This window comes from Lethenteron reissneri, chromosome 48, assembly GCF_015708825.2.
Source record: "Lethenteron reissneri isolate LAM-NWPU_2019-01 chromosome 48, ASM1570882v1, whole genome shotgun sequence".
Classification (NCBI taxonomy): Eukaryota; Metazoa; Chordata; class Hyperoartia; order Petromyzontiformes; family Petromyzontidae; genus Lethenteron; species Lethenteron reissneri.
The window spans coordinates 2,673,589-2,697,436 of NC_083826.1; the positions used below are offsets into that span (position 1 = coordinate 2,673,589).

The 23,848-nt window shown below is 46.4% G+C and overlaps 1 protein-coding gene across 5 annotated transcripts; it reads left to right on the forward strand.

Annotated features, from left to right (window-relative positions):
- The first annotated feature begins 2,494 nt into the window (after positions 1–2,494).
- On the forward strand, positions 2,495–22,666 carry LOC133354762 (nucleolar protein dao-5-like). 5 transcript variants are annotated; one of them, XM_061571856.1, is made up of 6 exons: positions 2,495–2,648; positions 7,319–7,671; positions 8,606–8,675; positions 9,502–9,650; positions 12,570–14,642; positions 18,238–22,666. In XM_061571856.1, exons 2-6 carry the CDS (start codon positions 7,338–7,340, stop codon positions 18,300–18,302), a joined length of 2,691 nt encoding a protein of 896 aa, XP_061427840.1. In that variant the 5' UTR covers positions 2,495–2,648; positions 7,319–7,337; the 3' UTR covers positions 18,303–22,666. The 5 variants fall into 5 exon arrangements, with proteins under 5 accessions (XP_061427840.1, XP_061427841.1, XP_061427842.1 ...); XM_061571857.1 differs by having other exon boundaries at positions 8,609–8,675; XM_061571858.1 differs by having other exon boundaries at positions 7,319–7,542.
- The last annotated feature ends 1,182 nt before the right edge of the window (positions 22,667–23,848 follow it).

The following is a 23,848-nucleotide window of genomic DNA, read 5'->3' on the forward strand; positions in this document are numbered from 1 at the left end:
CGGCCACAACGCAAGCAGCCGTCCTCAGTGAAGATCAGGTCTGTCGGAAAGACAGCGTCTGAATGAACACCACCAAGCTCATTCAGACGCTGTCTTTCCGACAGACCTGTTCTTCACCTGAGGACGGCTGCTTGCGTTGTGGCCGAAACGTCGTGAGAATTATTTTATTGTTTAATTTTTATTATTTTATTATTTCCCTTCTACGTGACTTTACCGAAAGAACCAAGAAGATGAATCCCTGCAGTCACGAAAGCTTTAAATCGAAATTTAATGCAAATGTTATTTCATTCACACTGGCTACATATTTTACCTGTCAAGAATCCTAATTTCTGTAGGGTGTCTACAAGGCCCTTGCAGTGCTTATTTGTAACATCGAGCTCATGCTACTCGTGCACTAAATGACCTTACCCGTTGTCTTGTGTTTTACTCTTGGCGTGAACTTTGTTCCGCCTGGCTCGGCTGAGCCTCCATGGCCGAGCACAAGAATATCCCTCGTGTGACCCCACATTTGGCTGTGCAGCTGTCGATGGTCACAATCCACCCCAACCCCCTCTACGATTTCAAAGAATTTGCCACGATTCAGGGCCACGATCCCATTAATAAATTGGGTTCTGCGTTGAACCTTTTTGATATATTTGCCTCGGCATCCCAATGCGCCTTAACATCACATACTGTTAACATTCCTTCCCTTTATTAATGCTTCCCCCTATCCCCTCCCTTTGATGCTACTGGTCCTGCATAATGCACGGGCAAAACATGACTTTAAATCCCCCGCCAAACCTCATACGCATTTCACAAGTAGTACTAGTCGCATATCTGCATTTCCCATAAATATGCTAAAATTCCTCTTGATATGCAAATTATTTTGTCAAGGCGCTCTTCCTCCTCCCTCCCAGCTTAAATAGACGCTCCAAGCCCAGGACGTGTCATTCAGACTCTGTCTTCTCGACAGACCTGTTCTTCACCTGAGGACGGCTGCTTGCGTTGTGGCCGAAACGTCGTGAGAATTATTTTATTATCTCATTTACTTGATACAGCTGTCGTGGCTGTGACGGTACCACCTGAAGACGGAAGCTTGTGTTGCCTCCGAAACGTCGTGATTTTTATTTTTATTTTATTTTACTTTTTAATGTTTTTACTTACGTGACTTTACCGAAAAAACCTGAGAATATTATTTCATTATGTTTTATTTTATTATTTTATTATTTCCATTCTATGTGACTTTTACCGAAAGAACCAAGAAGATCACATCTCATCTCAATGATTCCAACACCCTTGTGGGTTTTTTTGTCACCCAACCATGTCCATCCAAAATACAGTTTTTTTGGGTTTAATCGCGTATAAATTTTTGGGTTAAATCTAACCCAAAGAAACCTGTATTATGGATGATATTGGTCGCGAAAGCCTACGTGTTAAACTAGCCATGCCCATGCTGTAAAAGCGTGTTACATGCCCGGAACGATTTCATATCGCTGCAATTAATTGGGCATTGTACGTTTAAGCCTTTCAGCCGCTGTAATTGTGTGCTTTTTATTCATCAAAACGCTCATAGTCAGATGGACAAATGGGGTTAATTTGATTGGCGCATAGGGCCTCTGTGCCATTACTTGCTAGGCTTGGGTGCATGATCACGTCGTTGTTTATCATAGGAAAAAACAAGTGCATTTATACCCGCTGCTTCAACCAGGGAAGACGCTGGGAAAATCGCATATTAAGCTGTTTCTAGTCAGCAGGAAAATAGCTATAAATATGCATGTGATTTGAAAATGTAATCAGTTATCCATTTTGGGTGATATGCTAATGCAAAACAAACCGATCAGTTGCATTTTTTCTGTTATGTGCAACCTGATCTTGTCAATTACATGCGTTTATATAGTTTGTCTTTGCAATTAATAACTTTTATAATAATTTTCACGTAGGGAGATAACATAATTTCTAATGTGGATATTTATATATATATATGTGTGTGTAAATATGGCAGGCAAAACGCCTCTGCACCACCCATTATTACAAATGGGCACAACACAGTTGATCGGCTGGCCGGCCGTGGTGGACTTAAAGTTTGCTCCTGAAAGAGTAGGCATAACATCCTCTCTCCAGCTCTCGACTGGCCCAACCCTCCTTTGAATGAAGGCCCTTCTTGCCGGCAATGACATGAGCAAATAATTGCAGGGCTGCACCTTTACCGAAACAACAAAAATGACACCAGGACATCACCTCCGTCCCAGAGAGATGGAGGAGGAGGATGATATCGGCCTCCTAAGCAATCTTGACCGACAGAAGCCACGATTGTACGAGATGAGGGAGACGGTGGTGACGATGATGGTGGAGGCGGCAGTGTTACGAGACAAGGGAGGTGAGCGGGTCCATGGGGAAGCAATTGGGGGTTGGGGTGGTGGCGGTAGTGGTGAAGGCAGTCTGGATTTGTTTCCATAGCAACTCCTCCTCTATGCAACACAGCCTCCTCCCTCATCCTCCCATCACGTTACCTCCCCTCCCTACATCTCTGGTTGGCCAGCGTTTCCAGACGCTTAGCTCAGAGCGCACATCGTGAGATTAAATTGGAAGGGAGCTTGCGAGGAGGAGGAGGAGGGAGCTGGCGCTGCTGCTGCTGGAGTCAGTCATCTCGCACGTCTGCAAACCACACGGTGAGGATTGTCTGCCTCTGGTGCCCAACGCCTTAAGCTGAGAAATAGAAAGCACGCGGAGAGGGTCGTCTGGAATTGTCCACGCGCCGGTGGTAATTATTGCGAAAAAACTGCGAATCCGGTATTCACGTGGAACCAGAATGTAAAATGCGGTCGTCAAGCTCGCCCGTGGGAAAGGTCATGTTAATAATGGCACGCTTTGTGTGTTTGATGGAGAAATGCGGAGAAATGCGGCAAGGTAAAAAAAAAAGTGGAATATGGCGTTTTTTTGTTGTCTCTGTGTGGAAGGTGGACCATTTTTATCTGCCCATTAACGGATAATGAATTTCTCTTGAAGGGCATAGCTTAGCATTATCAGGAGAGATTAAAAAAAATCACAAATTTCAAAAATTAACAACGGTGTGTATTTTCTTCGGTGAGATTTCTGAGGTTTTGGGTGTGGGTTTTCTTAGACGTGCGATGAAAAATGTGAAGAGCGTTCGCTTCCGCGCACAATGTTAGGCGCGCGAGCGCGAGATGCTCATAATATAGACGCATCGATGATGCGGGTGGGGTTGTCCGGGAATGTGGACGCGTGGGTGCGTGGTTTTCGGTGTCCGTGAACGGGTTGAACGTGGCTCTGCGTGGGGTTATCATTTTGTTGGCGTGTGCTCGATTTGAATGCGAATGTGCGCTGTTGGAGCTTTTTTTTTTCTTCTGTGTGGGTGAGTTTGAGAGGCTCATTGCAGGGCAGGGTGGTATGCATGTTGTTGAATACCATTATAATTCGTTGTGTGTCGATGTATTATTGATTGTGGATGTGTGTATGCAGGTTTGTGTGTTCGTGTATGCGAGGCAGTGGATGCAGATATTGGGTGGGGTTTGGTGCGCGTGTGTTGCATGTGATTGTATTCCATCGCACGCATGCATTTATTTGAGTATGCGTATAGGCGAGTGAATCGGTTGTTAATAGCTTTTTTGAGTCGTACATCTGTGTGCGTAAATGTGTGGGTGCGGTTTTCTAACGGTCCGCCCTCACATTGTGCTCACACACAGACAATATACTGGCCTTTGTTATTAATGGATGCGCTCATATATGAAATCAATCTCATGCCCTGTGGTACATGCAGTTGGGGGGTTTGCGTGGATGCCGGGTGTGCAAGTGTCATTGCCGCGCCTGGATCGACATTAAATGTCGGCGTGAGTCATTCGGTATGTGGGTCAGCGCCATTTCCTGCGCAGCTTCAATTCATTCCAGGTAGCATGAAGAGAATTGTGATCTGGTCATGTACACAATTGTATACGCTTCACATTGAAGTAAATGCCACTGGCGTTAACTTCATCATGGGCGATTTTCAGATTTTATTTCGTATTTTGATTTGTCTGAATTTTAAGCGTGGGATTTCATGAAAAATACTGTTCAAAATTCATCCCATGCAAGCCTTTATGTATCTTTCCGTTATTTATAGCTGTTGTAATGGGCCACATAAATGCCCCGGAGGGTTTTGAAATTGTGCCGCAGATTTGGAACACGCCACCACGGACATGATCAATGGGTGCTGGCAGGAGGGACTCGGTGATGTCGATGTGTGGGTGCAAGTGCCATTTGATGATGGATGTTTACTGTGTACGGGCTGTACCATCGCAGACCGTCCACACCACATTTTGGGGTGTAGGGTGGTGGGGCGTGTATTGCAGTGGGGAAGAGAAGGGGGCGTGCGAGGTTGCATGGTTGTGGGTGCTGTGCTGCAGACACTGCAGTGTTGCTGGCTCGTCAGCGCTCGTACCAAAACGCGAGGTGGATTTCTGGAGCTGGATTGCTCATGCGCTGCGTGCGCCATCAGATTTGCCTCCAGCGAGTTTTCCTGCCCCACCGCGCCAATTGCCAGGGGCTATGGCAATGGACGCTGCCAACCTATCGGGAATGGACGTTCATAAGCAGGAGCATTACTGCATTGAGCACTGAAGGCACGTCCTTTAATTTCTCCAAACGAAGCTCGTAAAGGAAAACAGATCCTCTCCGTTACGGCAACATTCTCAATGTCGGCCAGCGGTGTTTTAAATAAACGTCAAGTCACAGCTTTATCCTGGCTCAAACGGGCGTGGGATGGTGTGCATCTCTATTTGTGGTCCTGACTGGCCTGGCAGACAGTCTCTTTACGTTTAAATCCATTAATCCACAGAATTCATGACAGATTTTTGGATTGGATCATGTCATGATCTGGCCAGATTTATCTTGCAAGGCCCTCCGCCACCCGACAGCCAAACCGTGTCACGTGGGCAATCGTTTAACCAGCCAAATATGAATGTCGGGTCGTGGAGAGTCTTGCTAAATAAATTATGCTCTGAGCATGACAATGGTAGAGCCCGACATGTATTATGAATCTTAATATTGGCTGAAACAAAAAAAACACACGTGTTTTCAATTATCTGTCAAATAAAAACGTGTAATAATACAGATTCAAAGAAATGTATGTTTGATTACTACATGTAGCTGTATGAACCCCAAAAACGTACGGTATGTAAAAAAAACTGATTTTCCAGCAGCAATTGAAATATATCACATCTGCTTGTACGAGCTGCATTGTGTCGATTACACATTGTGACAACGCGAAATCCCTCCAAAAAAAATGTACCAATCATAGATTAAGAGCAACGATGCTCGCGGTGACTTCCATATATCAAGATAACGTAAAATCACACACAACTGCAATGCCGCAGAGGATGTCACGTTGCTGCAATCATTTATTTGGCAGCTGACCAGAATGTGTCTGAGACACAATAACCCATATTTTTTGTCCCCCACACAACATTTTTCTTGTAACCGTAATGAAATGTTCACCATTTTCAGCAGCTGCCAGACGTTGAACTCCATAGCAGCTCGGACAGACAGACGTGGTTGGTTGATGTCGCACCTTTCGACATGAACTCCACCTACAATCACTCCGCCATTGATTGGAGTAGTAATAACAATGTCCTTTGTCTAAAAAAAACATCACCGGGTGTCAAGCCTTCTTTATTTTAAAAGTTCTGGATTGTGATGTTTGGCGATTTCAACGCTAACGATGTGCACATTTGGAGGAAGTCGGTGAGAAGTAGCTGCAGAACGATCATGGAAACCAGAGAGAATGCTCAAAACATCTGCAGAGGGGTCAACACCTAGTCCCTATACTGCCGTCTGCTGGCCCTCTTGCAGTTGAGTTCCTGATTAACACGTGCTCTGTGCACCACACCTCCCAAATCTCACCATCGCCATGCCCCCCGACTCTCTCCTGCTCGAGTTGAGTGACACACCGAGTGTGTTCGGCTTCAGTGAGACACAGCACACACACAGCGGTGAAGCGCGCAGCATCGCTGTGAGCCCAGATGCCTCGGTCAGTGGCGAGTGGGCACTTGACCTGGTCCCGGGAACGAAACCGGCACCTAACCAGCACTGAAGTGTGTTCAAGCAAACCTTCAATGACTGAAATGTGTGACGAGGCCTTCATCCAACAGAACGTGGACAAAGAGCAGCGCTAGAAAAAGCATTAAACAACATCTAAACATGTAATTTAATGCAAGAATGTGCAAAAATAAGCTATTTTAAATAATGATGGTTAAGGGCCGTCCATAAATTACGTCACGCACCTAGGAGGGTGGGGGGGGGGTCAGACATTTGTGACGATGTGTGACGAGGGGGGGGGGGTCAAAAATCGTCAAAAATCGCGTGACGTCATTTATGGACGGCCCCTTAGTGATTATCCGGCGTTTTTGAAAATCCGTGCTCCCTCCACCCCAGAAATATCTCCTGCATGTTTTCAGAAACTTACATGACTAAAATGTGTGATTAGGCTTTCGCCCAACAGGGCATTGCCAGAGAGCCGCATTTTAGTATGCATAATGCATCGACTGTAATGTTCAAATAAAAAAAAATGTTCACAGAAAATAAACAAGTCAAGGCTACACAATTTGGCTTCCACGAAGTGGTCGCCAGGGGGCGCCACGCGAGCCGGCTTGCCATCCTTGCTCTGCTCCCTCTCTCTTTCGGTTTTGTCCTCGGCCGTTTTCTCTGCCTCTCCCTTCCCTTCCTCGTCCGCTCTTCTCTTGACATCCTAAAGGCGTCTCCCCTCCCACCCACCACCAGGTCTCTCGCCTGGCTCTCCAGTGACACCCACCTCCCTTGACTCGACGTCGTAGTCACGGTGGTCGTTGATGTGTTTGAGGTTTTCGTGCTGTGGGTTTCCCACCTGATGATGATTGCTTGTGTTGCAATCGAAATGTCGTGATTTCATTTATTTTATTTTATACCTACGTGACTTTGCCGAAAGAACCAACGAGTATGCATGTATGTGTTGTGAAAAACTAAATATAATGTCTAAAAGTTATAAAACTGTGAAAAGTGGTAATTGTCAAAAATGGGGGGGGGGGGGGGAAACAGTCGAAAATTGGCTCACCTCTGCAATAGAAACACTTAATGTCACCACTGGCTTAGGACTGAACAGATGAGCAACGCCCCGATGCTGATTAACCAATATTATCCATAATAGAGGGCTTTCATGGGTTATATCGTGTAGATATTTTTATATATTTACGCGATTTTTTATATTTACACGATCTAACCCAAAAAAAACCTCTGAGGAGGAAATTACGTTCGACGGAATAAAATGGCGACAAGAGATTGAATTGACCTTTTGGGCCACGTGCTTGTGCAGGGCTTGGTGAGGAAAGGCCATGAAGCCTGACATCGTCACGGAGCAACCGGTGTCCGGGGTTGGTAGGGCCCAGCGCAAGAGCGTGACCGCCATGGAGACAGCGGAATCTACGGCTCTCCCTGGCGGAGCCAAGCCCAAATCGGGGACCCTGGCAAACGCCGGGAAGGTGGCAAGCAAGGCGAGCTTGAGCCGGTCATCCTCCGCCAGCAGCCAGAGTCGCACCGGTAAGACGTCTGGGCCAGCAAAGGGGACCTCCGTCAAGGCCAGGCCAGCATCCATGTCGCTCGGGGGTAGCAGAGGCCAGGTGGACGGACAGGCCCCACACGTCGGCGGCGAGAGCGGAGTGGACACCGGTAAGAGGAGGTGGCGGTAATAACGAGAGTGGTGGTGATTGTGGTGATGATTCATGGTAAGGGCCGTGGTGCTGATAATGGTAAGGGTGTGGTGGACGTGGTGGTGGTAAGGGTCACGGTAGTTATGATGGAGAGGATGCCAGTGGTCAGAGATATTGATATTGTGGCGTTGTTAAGACGATGATAAGGTGAACAATGGTGCAAAGAGTGGTGATTGTGGTGAAAGCCATATTTGTGGTTCTGGAGTGGATGACGGTAATTAAAATAATGACGGCGACAATGGTGATGTTGGTGGTGATGGTTAATATGATGGTAGTAAGGGTGATGGTAACGTGCAGCATTGTCCGAGATGACAATTTACATTTACAAGTGGACATTACATGCGAGCGGGTGAGAGGTGAAGCTCTTTAAAGCAATCAATATCTTCTAAAGAAAATCATTGGAAAGTGAAGTAGGCGATACACGTTTCATGGTTTGATTTGATGTTGAGGGGAAGTGGAATTGTGTTTGGTGCCCTGCACCGTTAAACCTAGTTATCTCAGTTTGATTCCTGGCCAAAGCGAACAGCAATTCCGAATGGTATCAGAACCTATCCTGGGTGCCCACCCAAATCTTCACCAGCCCTCAGTGGCCAGCCAAGGTAAAGTGGGCCTTAATTTACAAAAATATGTTTAAATCATAATCACGTTTAATGTAACAATATTGTCGTTAAATATGCACATCTGGCTCTAAATATTAAATAGCCACGTAAAAAAACACATACAATTCCACATTTAATGCTTTTGTTTAATGGGTATTCAGGACCTGGATTGTGTGTTCGTTGTCATGCAGTTGAATGCGAGATAATGATTTTATTCCAGCGTAATTTTTATCTAAACTGCTTTGCTATGCATGAGTGACGTGAACGTATTTTAATATGTTCGTGGTAATTTAGCAGGCAAGAAGTCTTCGGTGAAGGATGCTTCATCCGCGGGGAAGGATGGAGTCCCAAAGAAAAGCAGCAGGTATGAGAACCAAACATAATTTTTTTAAAAAGCATCACAAGATACATCAGATGTCTCTGGGTATATCAACACAGTATAATCCCTCTTAACGACGGTAATTGGTTCCACGATTTGCCAAATTTTGCTCAAATTTGAACAGCAAAATGACTCTTTTCGGATCGCAGACAGCAGCAACATCTTACCACCTGCCAAAAATGAACTTGGCAGGATCCTCCTGCAAACGAGTCTTGAAACTCATTGAGGCCTTCCTGGGGGAAAAAAATAAGCACAGTACAGTAGAATCCCTCTTAATGACGGTAATTGGTTGCACGGAACCGGTCGTTAAGTGGTTTGGTCAATAAAGCGAGTATATGAAATACACGTTAAAGGCTTCATTCGTTTCGATAGCATCGAAAATTACCCTTTTACACCTAAAAAACGTACATTATAAAAACGTACTTGTCCACTCACAAATATGCTTGTTGTTCTCGGGGAAGTGATGTGACCCAGCATTAGCGTGTTTTGCTGCTCGTTGCATAGCTTCATGGCCTGAATCTGGCAGGCCACCCTGGCAAACGCTACCGGTGTATTAACCATAGCATACTATGCGCCATCTGCATCACAGCGGACATAAAGGATCCAATGAAACCATTCTGAAATGCGGAAGCCATTGTGCACTGACATGGTCAAATGTTGCCAAATTTGAAAAATTACTCAATTACTCAAAACTTTGCAGGAGCCTCCGCCATATAATCTTAAGACTCAGTCAGGCTTGCCTGCGTACAAGTGAAATAATAGTGATATACATAGCGTCTTTGACTTGTTCATTGTGATTTTGTGTGTGTAGTGTCAAGACCAGGAAGCCAAGGCCGGCTTCTGCTGTCATGGAGACGCCCCCGTCATCGGAGGCCTCATCCAATCCGAAGCCTCGGCCGTCGTCCATGATTGGCTCCCGGAGTCTCTCGGTGAATAAGACTGTGGGACGTCCCGGAAAAGGTGACCTTTGACCAGGGACTCACCCCTGTCTACTTCACCCACCTTTATTTACTCCGCTTCACGTTGCTTTCCACTCCAGCAATGGAGGCAAAGGCCTCCTGTCAAAACCCTCATGTCGACCTTCACACGACGAGGAAACGCTCCTTTGCTGCCACGCCCAACGTCTGGAATTCCATTCCTCTGTTCACACTGCTGATAATCCTCAATCCATTCAAGTTCAAATTCCAGATTAGTCTCTTCTGCATGTGACGGTCTCATTCTATGAAATTACCTAATTTCCCACAGTGGTACTCATTTTATTGACCCTAGAGAGATAACTACTCGCGTTTTTTTTTCATGTTTTTAATTAAAATCAAATTGTTTAATCTGGAATAATTTCTTGAGATGGAACACCTTAATTTCAAGGGCATGTGTGTCATATGATTCACACATTGCAATATCATGACACACATGTAACTAATACAACGGATATTCCTTGAAACTCTCCACGTGGGCAATTTCACTAATTCCTTTCACCTGTTTTCAATAATTTATTTAACAACAATCTATTTATACTGCCAATGCAATTGTATTGCATTAACGTTTTTATAGCATTCATATATGCACATATATATTTGGTTACAATCAACCTTCATCCTGAAAACATACATGCATGTAAAAATACCTTACCTATTTAGTTACAATGATCGCATCTGGATTCAAATTTACAATGTTCATTTCGCTTAGATGACGTATTGCATTTAAGGTACTGTATTATAAAAACAGGATGAAACGTCACAGGTTGGCCACCAGAAAGCAACCGTCACCCAGCCACCTCCTGGTTGTGACATTCCTCCTATGCCCTCCCTCCTCCCTCCTCAAAGACACTGATGGTGTAACCATCATCCGCGTCAGAACATCAACAGGCCGGCCAACGCATCTCCGTCATGAATGTAAAATTAAAGACAAGCCACGGTAGTGTGATTGTGATCGTGCAACCCACACTGTGGACCACATCGTGAACCTCTGCGGTCTACGCTCCTTCGATGGAGGAGAAGGAGAAACAGGCACACTACACAAAAGCTCTCCTGAAGTGCCCTCTCGTGGCCAGCAGACCTCGACATTGGCTTTCTGATTCTAGATTTGAAGTTTTCGTGACTGCAAGGGTCCATACTTTTTGGGTTTTTCGGTAAAGTCACGTAGGTAAAAAATAAAATAAAAATAAATTAAATCACGACGTTTCGTCTTCAGGTGGTACCGTCACAGCAAAATTACCCCACTTAATACAGTAATTTTGCTGTGATTTTATTTATTTTTATTTTATTTTTTATCTACGTGACTTTACCAAAAAAAACCTAAAGAGTATTGGCATTCTACTCCTGAACAGATCGCCACATGCTAAGAAAAAAACAACAACGTAACACATCACGATAGCTTAGTTAAAAAATAAATAAAAGAGTCATCTAAAATGAGGCATTTGGAAGGTTGCCCGAGGTACTGGATGTGGTGAAGGAGCGACCTCGACTGAGGATAGAGAGGACTGACGAGAAATGGGCCAAGAAGGGTTCCTGCTCATTGGTGGATCCAGGTGCCATAAGCAGCCCCAGATTAAGGTTCTTGTAGGCCCTGGGCACTTCTGTTTCATAGGCCTTCAGTGATGACTCTACAGTTTGTGCTGCTGCTGCCCATGTTACTGCTGTGGCCGCTGTGACTCCGCTTGTTTCACGCGGTACTTCGTCCAGCCGCTGAACAGATATCATTACTGCTGATACGTGCATTATTTAGTCTGTGCCCGAATTCGATGGGAGCATGCTGTGTGCTGGAGATAAGCAGATTTAATTTGAAACGCTGTGCCTATCCTTGCTATATAAATATATTTATCCAAGACGATATCTTGGTTACATGTTTTATTCATACAAAAAAAAAGACATGGTCAACATTTTTTTGCGTAGGCCTTTTAGTTTTCGTAGGCCCTAGGACAGTGATAATATGGCCCCGGCCATGGGTCTGCTATTAAAGGGGCCCCACTCCTGGTGATGCTTGGGCTGACCAACACCAATCGTTCTTTCTCGAGCTACACGGACTGCAACCCTCATCACGTTGCACGAAAATTATATCCACAACAGGATAATACACTTTGTAATCCGCTGGAAAAATAATTCATACCAGTTCACCAAAATTAAAACATTACAAAAAGAGGAAAATACTAGCGTAATTTTTCTATATCCCTCGAACAAAAACCCCTCTTCATGAGCCAACGTGGCAGGCTCCGAGCTCTCCGTAATTAGCAGGCCCAGCACCATGCAATGAATGACAAAGGGTTCCCGCAGATGCAACACTTCTGCAAGCGAATACAGGAAAAACGGAAACATTTGAACATCAACCGGAGCACACGGACTAGAGAAGATCAAAACTCGAACCCTTGACGTTGTACATTTAGGCATTACCGAGTCTGGTGACAGCCACTACTTGCACCACTCTGATGGCCATCTCTCCAGTGATGTCTCCGGCCTTTCAGAGAACTGCACGCAACCCCCCCCCCCCCTTAGAAGGGCCCTGGTTCCCAAACCAGTAGGCCGCAAAAGCCTAATGCAAGGGCTTGGCAACCAAAATAACAAGAAGAGCCATTTTTTTCTTCGAATTCGGTAACATAAATATCTCAATATTTCAAGAGACCGCGGATGCAAGTTGTGAATACGGGACGGTGGTCCTTAATACATAACGTCATGGAGCAGTCCCTTAAAGAGCCGCATGCGGCTCCGTAGCTGCAGGTTGCCGACCTCTGATCAAATGCAACCGGATTGACGGGGTTTAGGAGTCGCACGAGGTCAATCCAAAGCAAACACCATGCACAAACGCAGATTACTATTGTTTACATTATTGTGCTATGCTTTGCGATTTTATTATTTTACAGTTATAAATTCCCCTGTTTTTCAACAGCTGACACTTCGGGAGCCGTCGCCCTCGAGGGCAATCAAAGGAAGTCCTCTGTGAGCAAAACACCATCCTCCAAGAGCGAGATTAAACCATCCATCAAGAAACAGCCATCGTCCTCCCCAGCCCCTTCCAAAGCTGCTGGAAAATCAACCAAAGACAAAGCCAGCTCCATGAAGATCAAGAAATCTTCGCAACCTTCCCCGAAGGTGTCCTCAACGAGCTCCTTACCCCCAAAGCCTGCCAAAAAACTCACGAGCAAGCCTGTCGCAGCCAGCGTGGCGGATGACCTCAAGGTGAAGCCAGAGCAAGGCCCAGAGGTGAAGTCGGATCAAGATCGGATCCAAGAGATCGCCCCTGAAACACATGTCGATGATGCTGAAGTCAATGACGATGCAGCCGACATGAAGGAGGCTTGTGGAGAGGAGGTGCGGGGAGAGGAAGTTCGTGGCGTGAAAATCGCTGAGGCTGTTGAGGAGATGGAGGCTGGGGTCCTTGTGGAGGAGGCTGGGAGTCTTGACTCTGTTCCACCACTGGCTCGCGTCGTGTCTGAAGTCCACGCTGATTCCGAAACGGACGAGAGTGTCCCCGAGGCAGAGGCTAAGGATGCAGAAGACTGCGAAGAAATGGACTGCAGGGAGGACAAGATGAAAACGGAGGACGAGGATGATGAGGAGGATGAAGACGACGATGACGATGATGACATGTATGAGCGGGAGGAGGCATGTGAGGAGGCGGCGGAAGAGGACATGGATGAGTGCGACACGCAGCGCGATGATCCTGACACGGAGGCCTGTGAAAAGGAGAAGGAGGCTGAGGAAAAGGAGCAAATGAGCGACGATGACGAAGACGACGATGAAGACGATTCTGATGACGACGAGGATGACATCTTCTGTCAGGCAACGCTGATTGTGAAGCCGAACGCACAAGGCAGTGGAAAAAGGGAGGGGCTGTGCCTGGCAGAGATCGCGAGCAATGAGATCATGGTGAGACGCAAGCCCAGGAGCCCCTCGCAGGAGATCCCGAGCCCCCAGATCGTGTGCGAGGAACGCCTTGTGCAGTACGTGCTCTGCGAAAATCCTGGCCCGGAGAAGACCATGAAGGACAACTCGAACAGCATGCTGAAGAGGGCCGAGAGCTTTGGGGAGAGGGACAAGGAAGGCCGCAAGTCACCGCAGAACAAGTGGGAGAAGGACTGCTGCGAGAAGGAGCTGAGCATGAAGCAGGACATGACGGAGGACGCGTCTTCCTCGGACGAGTCGACGGCTCGTGACGAGGACGACCTCCCCACAATGACCGTGGAGCCATGCAAGATCAATGTGACGGTCAACATGCTCCACCAGGAGCTGACCAACGGCGGCGGGAAATCAGGGCGGCTGCTGCTGGACCTTGTTCACTCGGAAGACGACGACGAGTGGGTCGACCTGTCCAACGAGACCTTCGAAGACTACGAGCAGTACGTGAGCGACAAGGCTGCGGGCCACGGCCTCACCGAGTTTGACAAGATCCTGGTCGAGCCCGACTCCTCCGTCGCACCAGAAAGGGCCGTGGAAGCGACGACGAGCGATGGCGATGCAGCCACGCCATCTCGCGGGGTTGCGGCTCTCGAGGACCGGGCCTCCGCCGTGCCGATTGTCGCCGTGGGCCGGGTTCGCCCGCCCAAGCCGCCGGGGCCACACTTCCCGGGAGAAGCCGGTAACTACGTGAAGCTCGGGGCGCGGTTCCAAGACACGACGGCATCGGGCGACGACATTTCCGAGATGGCGGGCGGGCGCAGGTTCGTGGCTCGATCGCCCGAGGCGGTGGCTGAGCGGCCCGTGGTGGAGGAGGAGAACGAGGTTGGCCCCAAGGTGGGCCCAGTCTTAGGCAATGGCTGTCTGTCCCAGCAGCCCTTGGGCATGGGGTTGGCAAAGGAGAAAGTGTTGGGCACGTCTCTCAACGTGCAGCCCAAAGTCCACGCCGACTTCTGCCCTCCTCACAGCAACGACCCAACGCTCTTCAAGATCCCCGGAGCCAATGGGAAGTTGCCTGAAAAGATCCCCCTCAACGGCTCAAAGGAGAGCAGCAGCATTTTTTCAGGTAAGTTGGTGATCCCGGGGTGATAGAGGGTCTTATAACACAAATATGGCCAGATCATTTACGTAGTCTAACCCACGAATAAAGAAAATAAAGATGAAGAATCTTGGGTTTAGACCCACGGTTGTTCAGGAAAATGTATAGAACAAAAACTATAAATTGCACAAAAATATCACGGAGAGATGAGTTCTCGTCATCAAATTGAGGGACAGAAAGAGGAAATCATGGAAAAGAGAATGCATGCAATTTAGTGGGACGACCTGAACTAGTAGGAAAAATCAGTGGGCTTGGGCAAGGCACATCATGACGAGAAGGGGTCGATGGTCGATGGGTCAAGAATAACAAGGGAGTGGTGGCCAAGGAATGGAATGTATTCCTATCTTATATTTATATAGCGTTTTTATCCAAGGCACTTTACAAGGGTTATTACAATGAGGGTAACTAAAAGTGATATGGTGAATAGGGATGGGGTATAGGGCAGGCTGTTAGTGGGTACTGGAATTACGGCGGTGCCTAGAGATGGAGGGAAATATGGGCCAGGCAGAAGAGGTGGGTCTTGAGGGAGGGAGGAGCGGAGACTCGACAGGGAGGGCGCTTGCTTAATGTGGAGGGGAAGTTTGTTCCAGTGTAAGGGGGCAAGTAGAGAAACAGAGCTTGAGGAACAATTGGACGTCGTAACGTTCTCCTACATGCAGTCTGGGCCCAGACAGATCGTCTCCCTCCATCCCCTACATTTTAAACAGTTCATGGACAATTTCGTGCCTGGTGACACCCAATAAAAAAATGAAATTGGCAGGTAGTAAATTCTAATAATGCTCATTTGTAACGCGCACAGTTTTCATTTGCCTGAAGGTAGCGACCCTGAGGCGCGGAGCCCGGCTCAGAGATCCGCTCAGTAAAAGTCAAATAAAAAGATGTTGCTTTGAGAAGGCGCTCAAAGGTAGGTGAAGAGTCATTGGGTCTTTCCCCCTTTTCAAAGAAGCTCTCCAGCGACGTTTGTTTTTTACTCATTCTGGCTACGAGGGGTTAGCAGCTTGTGGGCTCACCAACACTGTGACTGAGACAAGTGCGCAGTGTGGGAAAGAGGCGTGGACAGAAGTGGTGAATAAAATAATGGGGGCGGGCCACGCGCGGACTCACCGCTCGCCTCCTGCTGTGCGGCCTCGGTTCCTAACAGGCCACGGACTGGTTCCGGTCCGCGGCTTCGGAGGTTGGGGACCCCTGTTGTAGGCTGTGTAACAGAGGCAGGCGATTTTGAAGGTGATTCTGATGGGGATTGCGAGCTAGGGGAGGGCCCGGAGAGCAAGGTCGGAGGTCAGCCGCGGTTGTGGGGAGGTGAGGACAGTGCGTGTGATGTGGTTTTGTAGACGTTGGGGTTTCTTTAGGTTGTTTTGTGAGGACAAAATCATAGTTATATCATGGTATGCACGCGAATTTACTCAGTCAAGAAGCCAGCGCGCAGAGCTATGAAGCTATGTGTGGCCTGCAACATTAAACCACCCCCGCCGCTTCCCTATCTCGCACCACCACGAGGCAATCTCGTAATGTGCTCAAGCACAGCAGACTGTTACACCGGATCAATTGACCGTCTCTTCTTGCTGCCGCTGACAATCACAATTACCTGAAAAAATATACTGCACGTGACTTGGCCGAAAATGGCCACTGCAAGCGTTTTATGGTACTCCGGTTCCCTGCGCGCAAGATTACAAAACTGCAAATGGCGGCAGAACGATCGAACGCATAGTTTCCCATTGGAGACGTTTTTGTGACGAGCACTGTTTAGCAATGGATATTGCACTTTTATGAATTTCACTAAGGCTTTCCCTTGGTATAATAAAATAACAAAGTTCAGCCCTCTGTAGAAAAAAACCCACTGGTGGATGAAGGTCTACTTAATCTGCGTTGGCCAAGAGAGGGGGGAGGGGGGGGTGGCGGGTTTGTTTGACCGTACTTCACCACGCTGGTCTATGTGGGTTTGTGAAATGAGGGTGGGGGAAAATGGGGTGACCGGGCTCCTAGCACAGTGTGCTCACCACTTCGCCATCACTTCAGAGTACGTTCAAACCAATGTAGGAAGCGCACGTTCTCCGGCTTCTGTTCGGTAGTGAGGGCACAATGCAGTTAGGGGTGGCAGGAATGAATAAATGAATGAATTTAAACTGATAATTGTTTTTTTACCCTTCTATCTGGAAACAAAACTGACACCTTTTTACAAAGAGTCATGTTTGCATAGACCACAATACCTGCAGTCATAATGCAAACAAAAAACATAACTCTGTATGCACTGTCCTTGAAGTTGATTGGTCCACACCCGAGACAGCTTTCCTTAAAGCCTAGTCTCACATGGGTTGGACCAGATGACGCCAAAAGGCGCCTTTTGGCGTCATCTGGTCCAACCCATGTGAGACTAGGCTCTAAGGAAAGCTGTCTCGGGTGTGGACCAATCAACTTCATGGACAGTGCATACATTATCAGAGTTATGTTTTTTGTTTGCATTATGATTGCAGGTATTGTGGTCTATACAAACATGACTCCTTGTAAAAAGGTGTCAGTTTTGTTGCCAGATAGAAGGGTAAAAAACCAATTATCATATTTTTACTGGCAAATGAGGTTCCCATGGTGAATTTAAACTGCCAATTATCTGTCCTAGTTTCACGAGATGGAAATGAATTCGGTGTTGCAAAAAAAATCCCTTTGAGATCACAAATAATTGATCGCAAGTCAAACGTGTTATGTCACCGCATTTATTTCTCAGCTGCTTATTGAAATTCCCAGAACGTGCGTTTTCGGGTTTTCTCATATTTATCTGCGATGACAATGGAATGATTCATCGAGTGAGGCTGTGCTCTGAATTTATATTATTTGGGGTTTTCATGCCATTGTGCAACAAGTTACACATTCTGGGGTAGTGCAAACAAATGTGTGAGTGTGCTCATTAAGCTGTGGTTGACTAGGCGACCTTTGGGAAATTAATCTAAAGAAGACTACGCGTGCTTGTATTGTGCAGTCATCCTGTACGTATGTGTTGCATGTGTGTACATGGGACTGTGCAAGTGTGGATATGTATGTATGTGCGTACAAGCATTTGTGTGCACATGTGTGCCTATGTATGGATATGTGTATGTGTGTGCATTTGCGCATCTGTATACGCATGTGTACGTGTTCTGTGTACATACGTATGTGTGCACTAATGCCGCGCTTGCATGTACGTATGTGCAAACATTTGTGTGTACGTGTGCGCATATTTTTGTGCACGCGATGTGTGAAAGTGTGTGGGGAGTGGTGACGCAGTGTTTCGCATGCTGCACTATGAACCAAACGAACCGAGTTCAATTCCCGGTCACGGCTAACATCAGTGCGAAGTGCTATCTGGGCCTCCCTTAGGTTAATTCAGCCTTTAAAGAGTAGCTGGCGCACTGTGTGAAAATCAGCATTCGGGAGACATGCAGCCGAGAATGGCGCGAGCCAAATCATCTTGTGCAAAGTGCAGGCTTTAATATGTGCTCGCTAACAGCACTTGCCCTAGCAGCCTGTGCAGGCTACACAGGGACATGTGCGCATGCTTACGTGTGTGTGTTCTCTCTCTCTCTGCCCTCAGTGTGCCTCGGTGGAAACTGCCAGAAGGTGTTCCCCTGGGGTCCTCCCTGCAAAGCTCCCATTTGAGTCCTACTCCGATGATCTGTGGTGATAATGATGCGGTGATAATGATAATAAATAAAATACAAATGAAAGCTTAAGTCAATGAATTTACATTATTAAGTAAACCCATCATGTTCAACGGCTGCCGGTTGTCTCCTCGGTTCATATGCACTGGGCTGTTTCTCTCCTTTATCTCCCTTTGATGCCGTTATTGCCCCGACAACCTTACGTATCGGCGTTGCGCTCTCTACCAGTAATACTTCAATCGGCATTTACAAATCTGTGCTAACGAGATAAAGCCCAAGGGGGAACGGGGAGGAAGCGCCGAACGGGCCAGTATAAAACACAGCGTAAATATATATGTATCCGTTGTCGTGAGCGTGTTAGTGTCTCACTCTTGCCATCATGCTTAGAGGAAAACAGCACGGGACATCCGTCGTCATCATCGTGGCGTGTGGGCCAGTGTTCACGGTCAATGTACAGCGCATGGCTTTTGGCATTGATGCTCCCGCCCATCAGCTGTGCAGAGGCCATATCCGCTCAGATGCTTGCGCAAGCGTGAAGTGTCGAAGTGTCCCAGCTCATGGCCAGCTGTGACAACGGATTTACAAGATGTGTGTCGTATACTGCTTGAATCCTCGAGGATTTAGAACACACGTGGCAAAAATGTGCCAATGGGGATTTATTTCCATTGCTGACTCATAGGCTCATTTATTTGTGAATTATTTATGAGCTGCGTTTGCATTATTTAGTTCACTTGGTGACTTTTACGGTGACAGTTTTTTTCATATTTTTGTTGCTTGGCAACAAGTGTTCCATCATAATGGACCATTTCAGATGACGGGCTTTTTCACAATACTTCAGTGTTCAAACACACTTTATATTTTCTATCGTAAAAAAAAATGGTATGATTTATTAACTTAATCATTGCGTTATTTATATTTACATGTGCTGCGGTTGCATTTTGGAAATACATTGTTTGCCTTGAAGTTGTTGTTGTCCAGAGAGATTGTTTTTTGTAAGAAATGTGTCCTTATCACCGACAGCAGTAAGATATCAAGTCCAAAAAAGACTCATCTCAATGTTAAAACACTGTGTTTATCTTTCAATGGTAAACCTCATTTTAAAGGGCCAACCTTTGGGTCACTGTGCCCTGAGCAACATATAAAACTAAATGCATCCCCCCACAACCATATTTTCTTTATGTTACTCGACAGCCGAGTAAGATAACGAAAGTCTCAGGACTCATTTTGAGGATGAACTGGTTCTGGGATGACTGACGGATACGAGCGGCGAATACTCAAACTCGAAACGGCTGGAACAGAAACCTCATTGCTGTACTGCCTGCGATTGGCCGTATGATTATTTACAGTTGGGCACACTGTATGAAAGAAATTTTTATAATTCTGGTATCCCCTTCACACATGCTGGCTGTTAAAATCAGCTTTCCCAATTGTCTAGCCAAGTAATCATTTGTATAGAGATTCCTCTACTTACGAACAAGTTAGATTGCAGGGGTCTGTTCGTATGTCAAACTTCTGTCGATTCCAAACATGTTGTACGGCATGTACACTAAACACAGGGAACGGCTTTAAAAGTTGTATGATCTCCCGTAGATGTAGATGCCACTGGTTCTTCATGTTCCGCAGATGTAGATGCCACCACCGCCATCTATTGCACGGCGGTTGAACTTACGACTCTCGGTCCGAACAAGCAACTGGACATACAGACAGGTTTGTTCGTATCTCGTTCGTATCTCTGAAAGTTCATACGTCGAATGTTCGTAAGTAGAGGAGTCTCTACGTATTGTACAGCACAGAGACGCGTGGGTAGAGTCCTGGACTCCTCGCTAAGGGACAGCTTTGCGAGAGCCCAAGTGCCAGTTTTTGGGGACCAGCTCATTCTCTCACCCCCTCTCCAGGGTTGATCAAAATTATCACCAATTTTTTTAGGGAACTCAACAGCGGTTAATCCTTTGGAGGGACTGCCCTTTGCCGTGGAAAAGTGAAATTTTGTTTACCATTGACGCGGAGCCGCCAAAAGAAACGAGTGCCATCCCATTGCTCATTTGAGCAGGGAAACTGATTTGTCTTACGTGATATGACTTACACACTTGACCTGACTTACACACTCGACTTACACACTTGACCTGACTTTTCCACACCAGACGGTTCAGTGATTTTTCTTCTTGGACAGGTGAACAGGAGACGGTGGCAGCCCACATTGTACACATCCCCCGTTGTGCACTGCACCTTTGTAAAGCTTTAATGCAGCCACTGCCCTCTACATTTCACTGCATGCCCCCCCCCCCGCCACACGCCTCTCCCCCCCCCCCCGCCCGCTGTGACCAAAGGTCAGCCTCGTGGCCATTGTAGAGCCGCGTTTGTGTTCGTGTTGACCCCTATAACCTCCTTGAGCACCGCTAATATGACCATTCCTAATTACCCGCTATTATTCCTAACTGCCGACTGGCACTGCCACGGATCAGAACGGCAAAAACATGATAAACTGTCGGCGGGACGTCTACCGTCTTTGTAGCCGAGTAAGTAGTTAAGTGTCCAATAAAGAAGCCCTCGCTCGCATCCCGTACCCCGACGGTGATCTCCTGACCGAGAGTCAGACTCTGACGACAGGAGGGGGACTCGTCCCAAGCCGGTGGCTGCATGTGAACGAGGGTGTGTGTGGGGAGGGGGGTGAATCCAGAGGACAACGCTGAACAGTCGCGGATTCGCTTCTTTTAAAATCTTCGCTCCCGTCGGCACGGGAATGGCGGAGCGACCGGCCACGGCATCAACTGGAGGACGTCTCCACTTTCTCTCTCTCTCTCTATCGCTCTGTGTGATTGGATTTGTGCCACATTCTGCATCGACATGCAGCTCGCGTGCTTTGTAAGGCATCTGATTTGCAAGGCTCGTAGGTGTTAAATGCGAGTAATTATAAAATTACATTTAGGTCTATGGGAGCACTTAGATTAAAAATGTCTTTTAAAAAACAAAATGCGAACATTTGTGTCAGATAATTATGCAAAGTTATCAGTACAATAATATACCTTGTCAACATAAATTATCATCGGGCGCTATAGTTTTTTTTAAATGATCAGTTGCTATTTTTGGACATGTGTTGAGGTTTGAGTCCAAGAATTAGAAAAAATAACCAAAATCTGCCAATCAGATGAGCTTACCTCCTGTGTTGATCTGTCTTTGTTCTAAAGCGTCGTTATAATCCGCAGACAGGCAATGAGAAAGGGCCTGTTTCTTTGACGGGAACACGCAAGTGTTGTTGATTTACCAAAGTGAGAACGCTTTGAGTTTCCGTGTTACGCATGCATGCTCGCATTCGTATATTGTACTGTGTGCAAGCCCACGGTTACAGACACTTGCGAGTTGGTTCAACATAGACTGCAATTGAAAGGAATCTTCCTAGAATTTACAGAAGTTGATGTTACTACCTGGTGCAGACTTTCGGGTGAGGTCTCAATGAAATGTTGTTTATATTGTTTTGCACTGTTCGACCTTACGCATTCGTTTTTTTCCACGACACATTTTCTGACGCTTGCCTTAACTTACGTTGCTGTATGCACTTTGTAGCGGAACTTTCATGTGTGTCGTCATCGTCATTCGTTAGCACCACCCGTCACTTACTCCATGCTCTGGTTTAGCAAGCAGTTGCAATTTGATTGATTGTCACGGATCTGATCGCCGCTGTTCAGTAACACATTTTAACATCATCATCATCATCATCGTCGTCGTCGCTGTTGCCAGTGCATGAGTGGCCTGTGGTCGTCACAATTGCGACCGTGTCCATTGCCATCGTCTGTCGGCCACCTCGCTGCTTCTCTCGTCATTATAAATGTGACCGAGTAGTGGGATTTGCGTGGTAGGACCTGCAAAAGTTACGCGTTCGGAACGGGAGGGATGTCTTTTAAACTGTCAAAAGCATATTGATATCAGTGCGGCCAGCAACCATATATCAAGGAATAAATAAATCTGTCTCCGTGTTAGTAATTGACTCGGGTGTACTGGACATTGCACATCTGGACGGTGAAGCAAAGTGATTCATTGTTTTTAGGCGTAAACAAAGCATGCTTGCCCTGTGCAGTACACCGAGATATGGATAAACAGTACACGTACACACATATACATATATATATATATCTCACACATACACGGTATATATATTTTTCTGTTGCGTAGTGTGTGAGTGGATTCCTCGTTATAACCTCGTGTGTCTCCTATAGTCGATGTGCATCCACCCGGGCGGGAGGGCGTGCGTGCGTGCGCGCTGCCTGGCTCTGCAAGCCGCCGTTGTGTGAGCTTGTACGATTGTGCGTGTTCGCCTGTAGATGTGACAGTGTGTGACGTGCACATTGCGTTACAATAAAAAATTAATCCGTAAAAACAAAGTTTTTCACTATAAATCCTTTATATGCGTGGCATCGGTTTTATTTTATTATTTATTTCTGTTTTTCTTGAGTAAGAGTTTCATTTTTATCACATTGGTATTTTAAATTAAATATGAAAACATTTTTTTTCCTAAAAAGTGGAAAATTTTGGGAAAAATGTTTTCACGAAAATAAATTGTCACGCACAACGAGTCTGTGTGCAAAATGTCAGCTCGATTGGATCACGGGAAGTGGGTTAAAAAACGACCGATAGATTTGCACGGTCGTGCAAGCAAGTGAACTTAATATAAATGATTTAAAAAGTACGAGATTCGCAGATCCAGGGCGCCTCTTGATTTCGCACGGACGCAAAGCATTGGACTGTGCCCGGGTTATTTGTCCTGGGATTTGGGGCCGCCACACACTTGGGGTTCATTTTGATTTTCTCACTCCCATCAATTGCTTTCTTAGAATTGAGTTAAGTCGTGAATAAAAGTGTCCCATTTGGAACCTTTCGTATGGACCAATCCCAGACGCACCTCTCAGCCTAGCTCCAGAACAACTGTACAGTATACCATCATGCAGTTCGACACAATACCACCAGATCTCAATATTGTAAAAAAATAAAAATCCTGCCACCCAAACATATGCTAATTTCCGGACTATTCGGGTAAAAGCAGGATAAGGAAGCAGCCCTGAAATCACCCCGTGGTAGCGACCATCTCCGTAAAAGAAAGCTTCTCACGAAATGTGCGCTGCCGTTCATTGACGTTACCTTGTTCGTCCACACACTTGGGGGTGTACTTTCACGCAGACCCCTGCTGGAGAGAGAGAGAGGGAGATAAATGATCATCGCGCGGAAGTCAAACCAACACAGTTAATAATTCTCACAACTCGCCAAATTAAGTAAAACACTGACGGTAATTATAGGACCTTTTTGGGAGAGCTCTTGCAAATAATGACATCTGATCTTCTCATCCTATCTGAAAATCTATCAGCGTTGATTTAATGAACCTCATTATGTTGAGGAGACCCAAAGGTTTAAACCAGTGCTGGGGTTGCTTGCGTAAACGAATGCTGCTGGATATTTGTCTGGAAAGCCAATAGGACATTGGCATGAAGCAGATTTTTGTTTAAAATGGAGTGACACAATGGAATTCTACTAATACTGTATTTCAGAATCAGATTA